This window comes from Schistocerca nitens, chromosome 11 (assembly GCF_023898315.1).
Source record: "Schistocerca nitens isolate TAMUIC-IGC-003100 chromosome 11, iqSchNite1.1, whole genome shotgun sequence".
In the NCBI taxonomy this organism is placed as follows: Eukaryota; Metazoa; Arthropoda; class Insecta; order Orthoptera; family Acrididae; genus Schistocerca; species Schistocerca nitens.
This window is the reverse complement of record NC_064624.1, coordinates 179,601,676-179,614,379: the sequence shown is the minus strand read 5'-3', so window position 1 is coordinate 179,614,379 and position 12,704 is coordinate 179,601,676. Positions and strand designations below refer to the sequence as shown.

The window sequence follows — 12,704 nt, the reverse complement described above, 5'->3', positions numbered from 1 at the left end:
CATGTTTTTCATAGAGGAGGCTTGCATCCCTTATTGTTTTGCATAGCACTATCACAGCACAGTCCTACATTGATGTTTTAAGCACCTTCTTGCTTCCCACTGTTGAAGAGTAATACGGGGTTGGCGATTGCATCTTTCAACACGATCGAGCACCTGTTCATTAATGCACGGCCTGTGGCGGAGTGCTACATGACAATAACATTCCTGTAATGGACTGGCCTGCACAGAGTCCTGACCTGAACTGTTTTGGAACGCCGGCTTCATACCAGGCCTTACCGACCGACACCAATACCTTTCCTCACTGCAGCACTCCGTGAATAATGGGCTGCCGTTCCCCGAGAAACCTTCCGGCACCTGATTGAACGTATACCTGCGAGAGGAAGCTGTAATCAAGGCTAAGGGTGGGCCAGCACCATATTGAATTCCAGCATTACCAATGGAGGGGGCCACAAACTTAAGTCATTTTCAGCCAAGTGTCCGGATACTTTTGATCACATAGTGTACCTTAGACAGGTTAAAGAACGACAGACCTACATTTTTAACATTTGTAGATACAAAGTTTTTGACACTTGATTGTGATACACTTTTTGTTATTCAAAACAATGTTTCCACCTCTGTGGAAAATAATGCACACTCTAGTTCAGAAACAGCAACATACACTAAGCTACTGTGGCGATTTTTCTATACAGGGCTATTACAAATGATAGAAGCAATTTCATAAATTCACTGTAGCTCCATTCATTGACATATGGTCACGACAAACTACAGATACGTAGAAAAACTCATGAAGTTTTGTTCGGCTGAAGCCGCACTTTAGGTTTCTGCCGCCAGAGCGCTCGAGAGCGCAGAGAGACAAAATGGCGACAGGAGCCGAGAAAGCGTATGTCGTGCTTGAAATGCACTCACATCAGTCAGTCATAACAGTGCAACGACACTTCAGGACGAAGTTCGACAAAGATCCACCAACTGCTAACGCCATTCGGCGACGATATGCGCAGTTTAAAGCTTCTGGATGCCTCTGTAAGGGGAAATCGACGGGTCGGCCTGCAGTGAGCGAAGAAACGGTTGAACGCGTGTGGGCAAGTTTCACGCGTAGCCCGCGGAAGTCGACGAATGAAGCGAGCAGGGAGCTAAACGTACCACAGCCGACGGTTTGCAAAATCTTACGGAAAAGGCTAAAGCAGAAGCCTTACCGTTTACAATCGCTACAAGCCCTGACACCCGATGACAAAGTCAAACGCTTTGAATTTTTGGCTCGGTTGCAACAGCTCATGGAAGAGGATGCGTTCAGTGCGAAACTTGTTTTCAGTGATGAAGCAACATTTTTTCTTAATGGTGAAGTGAACAGACACAATGTGCGAATCTGGGCGGTAGAGAATCCTCATGCATTCGTGCAGCAAATTCGCAATTCACCAAAAGTTAACGTGTTTTGTGCAATCTCACGATTTATAGTATTACGGTCCCTTTTTCTTCTGCGAAAAAAACGTTACAGGACACGTAAATCTGGACATGCTGGAAAATTGACTCGTGCCACAACTGGAGACCGACAGCGCCGACTTCATCTTTCAACAGGATGGTGCTCCACCGCACTTCCATCATGATGTTCGGTATTTCTTAAACAGGAGATTGGAAAACCGACGGATCGGTCGTGGCGGAGATCATGATCAGCAATTCGTGTCATGGCCTCCACGCTCTCCCGACTTAACCCCATGCAATTTCTTTCTGTGGGGTTATGTCAAAGATTCAGTGTTTAAACCTCCTCTACCAAGAAACGGTGCCAGAACTGCGAGCTCGCATCAACGATGCTTTCGAACTCATTGATGGGGACATGCTGTGCCGAGTGTGGGAGGAACTTGATTATCGGCTCGATGTCTGCCGAATCACTAAAGGGGCACATACCGAACATTTGTGAATGCCTAAAAAAACTTTTTGAGTTTTTGTATGTGTGTGCAAAGCATTGTGAAAATATCTCAAATAATAAAGTTATTGTAGAGCTGTGAAATCGCTTCAATCATTTGTAATAACCCTGTACAAAATAAAAGGACTACTCTGTAAGGAAGTATTTACACTACTGGCCATTAAAATTGCTACACCAAGAAGATGACGTGCTACAGACGCAAAATTTAAACGACAGGAAAAGATGCTGTGATATGCAAATGATTAGCTTTTCAGAGCATTCACACAAGGTTGGCAACGGTGGTGACACCTACAACGTGCTGACATGAGGAAAGTTTCCAACTGATTTCTCATACCCAAACAGCAGTTGACCAGCTTTGCCTGATGAAACGTTGTTGTGATACCTCTTGTAAGGAGGAGAAATGCATACCATCACGTTTCTGACATTGATAAAGGTCATATTGTAGCCCATCGCAATTGCAGTTTATCGTATCGCGACATTGCTGCTCGCGTTGGTTGAGATCCAATGATTGTTAGCAGAATATGGAATCGGTGGGTTCAGGAGGGTAATACAGAATGCTGTGCTGGATCCCAACAGCCTCGTATCACTAGCTGTTGAGATGACAGGCATCTTATCCGCATGGCTGTAACGGATCGTGCAGCCACGTCTCGATCCCTGAGTCCACAGATGGGGACGTTTGCAAGACAACAACCATCTGCACGAACAGTTTGACAACGTTTGCAGCAGCATGGACTATCAGCTCTGAGACCATGGCTGCAGTTACCCTTGATGCTGCATCACAGACAGAAGCGCCTGTGATGGTGTACTCGACGACAAACCTGGGTGCACGAATGGCAAAACGTCATTTTTTCGGATGAATCCAGGTTCCGTTTACAGCATCGTGACTGTCGCATCTGTGTTTGCCGACATTGCGGTGAACGCACATTGGAAGCGTGTATTCGTCATCGCCATACTGGCGTATCACCTGGCGTGATGGTATGCGGTGCCATTAGTTACACATCTCGGTCATCTCTTGTTTGCATTGACGGCACTTTGAACAGTGGACGTTACATTTCAGATGTGTTACGGCCCGTGGCTCTACCCTTTATTCAATCCCAGCGAAACCCTACATTTCAGCAGGATAATGCACGACCGCATGTTGGAGGTCCTGTATGGGCCTTTCTGGATACAGAAAACGTTTGGCTGCTGCCCTGGCCAGTACATTCTCCAGATCTCTCACCAACTGAAAACGTCTGATCAATGGTGGCCGAGCAACTGGCTCGTCACAATATGCCAGTCACTACTCTTGATGAACTGTGGTACCGTGTTGAAGCTACATGGGCAGCTGTACCTGTACACGTCTTCCAAACTCTGTTTTACTCAATGCCCAGGCGTATCAAGGCTGTTATTATGGCCAGAGGTGGTTGTTCTGGGTACTGATTTCTCAGGATCTATGCACCCAAATTGAGTAAATGTAATCACATGTCAATTCTAATCAGTTTATCATCTGCATTTCTTCTTGGTGCAGCAATTTTAATGGCCAGTAGTGTATACAGATGTAAAAGATTGCTTCAAGAAAGCCAGACCAGATGTATAAATAAAAATGTAAATGTTTGTTTGTTCAAAATTTTAAGTCCTTGAAAGTTTTTCACCAGTTGCTTTGAAATTTTGACACAGGTTGCACTTGTAGACAAACCTGTTTCTACTTACTTTTTTTAAATACAAAAATTATATGCAAGAATATGTAATATTTAAAGGAGGAATGTTATTGTCAAAAATCTTGAAATGTTTTTGATCAATTTTCTTAAAAATTTTAATTGTTACTTTAATGAACATTATATATATATATAATAGAGGGAAACATTCCACACGGGAAAAATATATTTAAAAACAAAGATGATGTGATTTACCATACGAAAGCGCTGGCAGGTCGATAGAAACACAAACAGACACATACATACACACAAAATTCAAGCTTTCGCAACAAACTGTTGCCTCATCAGGAAACAGGGAAGGAGAGGGAAAGACGAAAGGAAGTGGGTTTTAAGGGCGAGGGTAAGGAGTCATTCCAATCCCGGGAGCGGAAAGACTTACCTTAGGGGGAAAAAAAGGACGGGTATACACTCGCACACACACACATATCCATCCACACATATAGACACAAGCAGACATATACCTTCGCTCTTTCCTGACGAAGCAACCGTTGGTTGCGAAAGCTAGAATTTTGTGTGTATGTTTGTGTGTCTATTGACGTACCAACACTTTCGTTTGGTAAGTTACAGAATCAAGATGATGTGACTTACCAAACGAAAGCGCTGGCAGATTGATAGACACACGAACAAACACAAACATACACACAAAATTCAAGCTTTCGCAACCCACGGTTGCTTCATCAGGAAAGAGGGAAGGAGAGGGAAAGAGGAAAGGATGTGGGTTTTAAGGGAGAGGGCAAGGAGTAATTCCAATCCCGGGCGCGGAAAGACTTACCTTAGGGGAAAAAAGGACAGGTATACATTCTCACACACACAGATTCACCTGGTCCTACTCCAAATCCCATGCCACTTTCCTTGACGTTGACCTCCATCTGTCCAATGGCCAGCTTCACACGTCCGTCCACATCAAACCCACCAACAAGCAACAGTACCTCCATTATGACAGCTGCCACCCATTCCACATCAAACAGTTCCTTCCCTACAGCCTAGGTTTTTGTGGCAAACGAATCAGCTCTAGTCCGGAATCCTTGCACCATTACACCAACAACCTGAAAACAGCTTTCGCATCCCGCAACTACCCTCCCGACCTGGTACAGAAGCAAATAACCAGAGCCACTTCCTCATCCCCTCAAACCCAGAACCTCCCACAGAAGAACCCCAAAAGTGCCCCACTTGTGACAGGATACTTTCCGGGACTGGATCAGACTCTGAATGTGGCTCTCCAGCAGGGATACGACTTCCTCAAATTCTGTCCCAAAATGAGATCCATCCTTCACGAAATCCTCCCCACTCCACCAAGAGTGTCTTTCCGCCGTCCGCCTAACCTTCGTAACATCTCGGTACATCCCTATGAAATCCCCAAACCACCTTCCCTACCCTCTGGTTCCTACCCTTGTAACCGCCCCCGGTGTAAAACCTGTCCCGTGCACCCTACCACCACCACCTACTCCAGTCCTGTAACCCGGAAGGTGTACACGATCAAAGGCAGAGCCACGTGTGAAAGCACCCACGTGATTTACCAACTGACCTGCCTACACTGTGAAGCTTTTTATGTGGGGAATGACCAGCAACAAACTGTCCATTCGCATGAACGGACACTGGCAGACAGTATTTGTCGGTAATGAGGATCACCCCTGTGGCTAAACATGCCTCGGTGCACGGCCAGCACATCTTGGCACAGTGTTACACTGTCCGGGTTATCTGGATACTTCCCACTGACACCAACCTGTCAGAACTCCAGAGATGGGAACTTGCCCTTCAGTATATCCTCTCTTCTCGTTACCCACCAGGCTTCAACTTCCGCTAATTTCAAGTTGCCGCCGCTCATATCTCACCTGTCTTTCAACAACATCTTTGCCTCTGTACTTCCGCCTCGACTGACATCTCTGCCCAAACTCTTTGCCTTTACAAATGTCTGCTTGTGTCTGTGTATGTGCGGATGGATATGTGTGTGTGCGCGCGCGCGAGTGACGAAGCAACTGGGGGTTGCGAAAGCTAGAAATTTTGTGTGTGTGTTTGTGCGTTTTTTATTGTGCCTATCTACCAGCGCTTTCCCGTCTTGTTCTGCTTGTGTCTGTGTATATGCGGATGGATATGTGTGTGTGTGTGTGTGTGTGTGCATGCGCGAGTGTATACCTGTCCTTTTTTCCCCCTAAGGTAAGTCTTTCCGCTCCCGGGATTGGAATGACTCCTTACCCTCTCCCTTAAAACCCACATCCTTTCGTCTTTCCCTCTCCTTCCCTCTTTCCTGACGAAGCAACCCTTTGTAGCGAAAGCTTGATTTTTGTGTGTATGTTTGTGAGTCTATCGACCTGCCAGCGCTTTTGTTTGGTAAGTCTCATCATCTTTCTTTATATATAAAACAAAGATGATGTGACTTACCAAACGAAAGTGCTGGCACGTCGATAGACACACAAACAAACACAAACATACACACAAAATTCTAGCTTTCGCAACCAACGGTTGCCTCGTCAGGAAAGAGGGAAGGAGAGGGAAAGACGAAAAGGATTTGGGTTTTAAGAGAGAGGGTAAGGAGTCATTCCATTCCCGGGAGTGGAAAGACTTACCTTAGGGGGAAAAAAGGACGGGTATACACTCGCACACACGCACACACACACACACACACACACACACACACACACACACACACACACACACACACACACACACACACACACATATCCATCCACACATATACAGACACAAGCATATCTCACCTACTGACAGACACTGTAGAGCACTGCAGAGAGTGTTTGTAAGAAAATCACAAGAAATTGCTGGAATGAATCATCTGTGAGTTCCAAAATGCCACCAGCAGTCCAGGTAAAACTCTGACTGTGCACAGGGGGTTCAAAATAATGGCATACAATGATCGAGCAGTGCCTTGGGAGCTACACATTTTTGTAATAGATGCTAAGCGACGTTCGAGATGGTATAAAGAGATGTAACTGGACGGGAGATGATGGAGTAAATGATTTGGAGTTATGGGTCACGTTATACCCTGTGGCGATCTGATGGGAGAGCTCAGGTATGACAAATGTCTTGAGAATATTACCTGCCATAATGTGTAGTGCCAACAGTGAAGTACAGAGGAGGTGGTGTTACTGTATGGGGGTGTTTTCCACGGTTAGGGTGTGGTCCCCTTATTGAGGTTAAGAAAACGCTAAATGGAGATGGCTATAAACACATTTTGCAGCACTGTGTGCTGCATACAGTAGAGGAATGTTTTGGAGATGAAGATCATATAACATCAGCATGAAAATATGGCCTCCCTGCCATAAAGCAAGATATGTGAGGCACAGTTTATGGACAATAACATTCTGAAATGGACTAGTCTGCCCAGAGTCCTGATCTGAACCTAACAGAACATGTTTCGAGCGAGTTAGAATGTCAAGGTAGGTTCAGACCCCAGCGGACAACATCACTGCCTTCTCTGGTTTCAGATCTTGAGAAGAACTGGTTGCCATTCCTTCACAGACACATCACTGAAAGTGGAGCAGAGTCCAAGCGATCAAAGGTGAAGGCTGGACACGTCCTGTATTAACATCCACCAGTAGATGTCTAGATATTTTTTATCAGGGTGTATTGAACCGGGGACCTAGAAACGACAGAGAGGCTTCGTCTCATCGTAGCCCTCAGTGGTCCACAACAGCCCACAGCAGTCCACCCACCCCACTGCCGCCCCACTCCGAACCCAGGGTTATTGTGTGGTTTGGCCCCCAGTGGACCCCCCCTCTCCGGGAACGTCTCATACCAGACGAGTGTATGACAAATGTTTGCGTGGTAGTGTGATTATGACGTATACGTGTGTGGACACAGTGTTTGCGCAGCAATTGCCGACACACTATAACTGAGGCGGAATAAGGGGAACCAGCCCGCATTCGCCGAGGTACGCGGAAAACAGCCTTAAAAATCATCCACAGGCTGGCCGGCACACTGGACATCGACACAAATCCGCCGGGCGGATTCGTGCCGGGGACTGCTAGACTGCATGGCTAGCCGATAGGGTGGCCTTTTATCAGGGTACACTACATTTGTAGATTTGGAAATTTTTATCATGTGGAACAGAATAAAATATTTTACTTTTTGAAACAGTGTGGCGTGAACTATAGAACGAGAGTCCACTCACTCTTTATGCGAAGCATACAAGCAGTCAGCATTGACAGAATAATGCCAAAGACTAAAGTCAGGAAAGGTGTGGGGCAGGGTTGTACAGGGTTATTGTAAATGATGGGCCCATTTTCAGAACTTTGCATTTATTCCAGTACAAATCTAAAATGAACAAGCTTTATACCAATGAAAAGAGGAAGTTTCAAATTTTTTTAACATAATGTTTGATATCCATTTAATAAATTTAATAATTTGCAATAATTTGTAATTAATTCGTTTTTTTATAATTATTTAACAATTATAAATGTGATAAATGTTCAATGTGGTCACCATCGGCTGCACGGCAAACGTCGATGCAGTAGCCAAACTCGTCCCACACACGCGAAAACATACCTGCTGTTATCGAGTGTGTGGCAGCAGTGATCCGGTTCCGCAGATCATTCAGAGCGGTTGGAAGAGGTGGGATGTGAACAGCTTCCTTCACATAACCCTGTAAGAAATAGTCGCAGGGTGTGAGAGTGGGAGAGCTCGGTGGCCAGACGTGCGGAGCCGTGTCCTCGAGTGCTCTGTAACCAATGCAGTGCTGAGGAAGAGTCATTCAAAAATTCTTGTACATCACGGTGCCAATGGGGTGGAGCTCCATCCTGTTGGAAAATGAAGTCCTGCGGATCTTCCATAACTTGAGGGGACAGCCATTGTTCCAACATGTCCAGGTACACGATTCCCATTACAACTCTTTCCACAAAGAAAAATGGCCCATAAACCTTTGTACAGGGTACGCCACAGAACACGTCGATCTTCGGTCAATCTATTTTGTGTTGCAGTGGTGAATGTGGATTTTCCAAACCTCATATGCGAACACTGTGTCCGTCGACTTTTCCACTCAGTTGGAACGTCGCTTGATCGCTAAAAATTACGTGCTGCAGAAATGCATTGTCCTCCATCTTTGCTGGCACATAATCACAAAATGCGAGATGCTTCTGTTTGTCATTGGGGTCGAGAGCCTGCACAAGTTGTAATCGGAAGAGCTTGTACAGCAAACGCCATCTCAGAACTTTCCATACAGCTGGTTGGGGTATCCCAAGTTCTCAACTCGCTCTATTGGTATACTTACTGGGACTGTGCACAAAACTTACTCGAATCCGTCAGACATTGTCCTGTGACGCACGCAGTCGGCCTGTGCTTTTTTCCTTTGCACACACTCCCAGTCTGTTTAAACTGCATAAACTGATGGCTAATGCTTTTGCGAGTTGGTAGTCGAATACTGAATTTGGTACGAAATGCTTGCTGCACTGCAATTTGCAACTCACTTTTCATGAACTCGAGAATGCAGAAAACCTTGTACTCCACGGTCACCATCTCACTCACAAGTCACAACTGACAGTGAAATAGAATGACATCCCTATAGCCGCGCGAACTCTACCGGCCGCTTCAGAAACTGTCACCGCCCGCCGGCTGCTGTCTGCCAAAAACTTTAAAATTTCCTCTTTTCATTGGTATAAAGCTTGTTCGTTTTAGATGTGTACTTGAATACAGACGAATTTTTGAAAATGGGTCCATCATTTAGAACAACCCTGTATATTGAAGAGGCAGTGAAGGAAGTAAAGGACAAGCTTGATGTGGCAGTTGTTTGCCACAAAAGAAAATTTGCACAATAGGGCAAATTCTGGTAGCACAGAAAGATTCATGAAAAGTTAAACATTCACGTTCTGAGCTCAGCTCTCTACAGATACAAACTGTGGACAATTGAGAAGATGACATGAGCTTTTAGAATGTGGTAACTGTTTAAGATCAAGTGGTTTGCTCATTTAAGTAACATATGTCTCATGCAATGAGTCACTGAAAAACAAATAGTCTAATGAAGAATATAAAAATTTGAAAAGACGAGATGGTTGGGCACACATTATGATACGAGTTGTTGCTGATAACTTTAGCTGAATGGATGGCATATAGAAATAACTGCAGGAGCTGTACGAGGGGTGTTTGAAAAGTCCAAGAGATGGCACCACCAGCGCATATCCAGGCCATGTTTAGTTAGTAGTATCTTTGGAAAGAATGCATGCTTAGTTTCAGCCATATTGTCAAAAAATGGACGAAAAAGAATTTTGTGTGGTGATTAAACATTAGTTTAAGAAAGGCAAAACGCATCAGGAAACTAAAGAGAAGCTTGATGAACATTCTGGTGACTCTGCACCTTCGATTAGAACAGTTTATAAGTCGTTTCAAAATTTTCAGTGTGGCCATATGGGCACAAGTGATGCCGAACATTCTGGACGCCCTGTGGAGGTTACGACTCCAGAAATCATTGATAAAATCCATGATACGGTGATGGATGACAGAAGAGTTAAGGTGCGGGAGATAGCTGGTGCTGTGGACATCTTGAATGAATGGGTACATAATATTTTTCATAAACATTTGGACATGAGAAAGATATCCGCAATATGGGTTCCACGATTGCTCGCGCTTGACCAAAAACGGAATCGTGTGAAGTGTTGCAAGGATGGTTTGCAGCTGTTCAGGAAGAAGCCGCAGGACTTCAAGCATCGTTTCATCACTGTGTATGAAAGATGGTTGCATTACTATACTCCTGAGACCAAACAACAATCTAAGCAATGGGTTACCAAGGGAGAATCTGCACCAAAAAAGGCGAAGACCATTCCTTCAGCCAGAAAGGTTATAGTGACTGTCTTTTTGGGATTTGCAAGGGATAATCCTCATCGACTATCTGGAAAAGGGTAATACTATTACAGGTGAATATTATTCATTGTTATTGGACCATTTGAAAACCGAGCATCAAGAAAAATGCCAGCAATTGGACCGTAAAAAAGCCCTTTTCCATCACAAAAATGCACCAGCACACTCCTCAGCAGTTGTGGTCACAAAATTAATGGAAATAGGAGAAGAGGAGGAGATTACGTTTAATGTGCCGTCGACAACGAGGTCATTAGAGACAGAGCACAAGCTCAGATTAGGGAAGGATGGGGAAGGAAATCGGCCGTGCCCTTTCTAAGGAACCATCCCGGAATTTGCCTGAAGCGATTTAGGGAAATCACGGAAAACCTAAATCAGGACGGCCGGACGCAGGATTGAACCGTCGTCCTCCCGAATGCGAGTCCAGTGTGCTAACCACTGCGCCACCTCGCTCGGTAAACCCAACTCGTTTCACATCCCCCTGGCTCCCTCGGACTGCTATTTGTTCCCCAATTCGAAGAAATGGCTGGGGGGGACAAAGATTTTATTCAAACGAGGAAGTGATTGTAGCAACTAATCGCTATTTTGCAGACTTTGACAATTCCTATTATTCGGAAGGGATCAACAAATTAGAACAGCGTCGGACGAAGTGTATATGTCTAAACAGAGACTACCGTATTTACTCTAATCCAAGCCGCACTTTTTTCTGGTTTTTATAATCCAAAAAACCGCCTGCGGCTTAGAATCGAGTGCAAAGTAAGCGGAAGTTCTGAAAAATGTTGGTAGGTGCCGCCACAATTAACTTACGCCGTCAAATATATGTAGTGCTACATAGGCATGCTTTGCAGGCACAAAGATAAATACTGGCGCCAAAACCTCTGCGTCAGTAAATAAATTAAAAGAAAAGGTAGAGATTTAAATCCTATCTGCCTAATATACTACGAAACTAGAGTGAGACAACAGCAGAAGAATATACATATCATATCATGTTTATATTCGTATTATTCTTATGCTGAATAGTGATACAGTCAGAAATGAAGCACGGCAACTGAATAGATTTTTAAATCTTAGGTGACTAATTTCTGTGCAGAATGTAATGTACTAAAGAGGCGTCTGGAAAGATTTTCAAACGGAGAAAATTTTTCGCTAAACTCTGGTTCAGAACATCTTCTATCATACACAGTCTATTATTTGGTTCTTGTTGATCATTATCAAAGAAAGCAGCCATGCAAGTAAAACAAATAGCAGTCTCTTGCCATTGTTTCACTTATGAGACAATTCCTCTCCTTTTTTTTATTGTAAGCCGCGATAGTGCGCACAAAAGCAAGCCATGCCGCGAGCGGTGATAGGTCGTAAACACTCATTATCAGAATGCGACAAACAGTGCATGACACAGTACAATAATGCATTTTCAGCTTAAAGTGGTGTAAACACCGGTAACAAAGAGAACGGCACTTATCAGATCAAAGCAAAATAAGCAATCGATTCAAACTAGACGAAGCACGTGAAAAAGGAACGGTACTCGTATAAATACGGATGGAGCGCCTGACACATAGCAATGGCTACTCGGTAAAGCTTAACTGTTAAGCTTACGACTCGAACCAAACTTCTGAAGCTGTATCTTCATCCATTCGACCTAAATTGTGTCTCACGTTACAATGGACCTACTTTGTTTCGATTTGGAGGTGCGGTCTACAACTTTTCTTTCATCTCGATTTCGAGTATCAATTTTCAGGTGCGGCTTAGATTCGAGTGCGGTTTAGATTTGAGTAAATACGGTATGTCGAAAAATAAAAAGGTTTACCCCAAAGATGTAAGTAGTTTTTATTTTTGGGCGGACTTTTCAGATGCCTCCCGTATGTTGGTCGGTTTTATGGAGGATAAGGGACAAACCTACCTCTCATCCAGAAAACGTGCCTCGAAAGGACAGTGTCACTCGAGCGACTCGCAGCTCATCTCGGCCACAGAGGGAGGGAGACGTGACTGTGGCAACGAGCAGCAGCACTTACTTGTCCTCGGGCTCGGTGTCGCAGAGTACGGAGCCACCGAGGTCGCCGACGCAAGGTGCGCGCAAGTCCTGGTCGAATGTGCACATGCGGTGCTCCTGGGCCGAGCTCGAGCACACTCGCCAGTTGCCCATCCACATGTCGGTCGAGCGCACCACCTTGCTGTCCTCCTCCAGGTTGCTGCCGTACCCCAGGCCCGACACGTTGCAGTACGGTGTGAAATACATTGGCAGCCTGCAGAGGGGCACAGTTTTATAATCACATGAAGGCAGAATCACAAGCAAAACT

The 12,704-nt window shown here is 44.8% G+C and overlaps 1 protein-coding gene across 1 annotated transcript in view; it reads right to left on the bottom strand.

Moving 5' to 3' along the window:
• LOC126212757 (trypsin-4-like) overlaps positions 1-12,704 on the bottom strand; it is a 186,621-nt gene that overhangs the window by 52,335 nt on the left and 121,582 nt on the right. Inside the window, exon 4 of the mRNA XM_049940164.1 lies at positions 12,420-12,650. Coding sequence (XP_049796121.1) covers positions 12,420-12,650 — 231 coding nt within the window. The remainder of the gene's footprint in view (positions 1-12,419; positions 12,651-12,704) is intronic.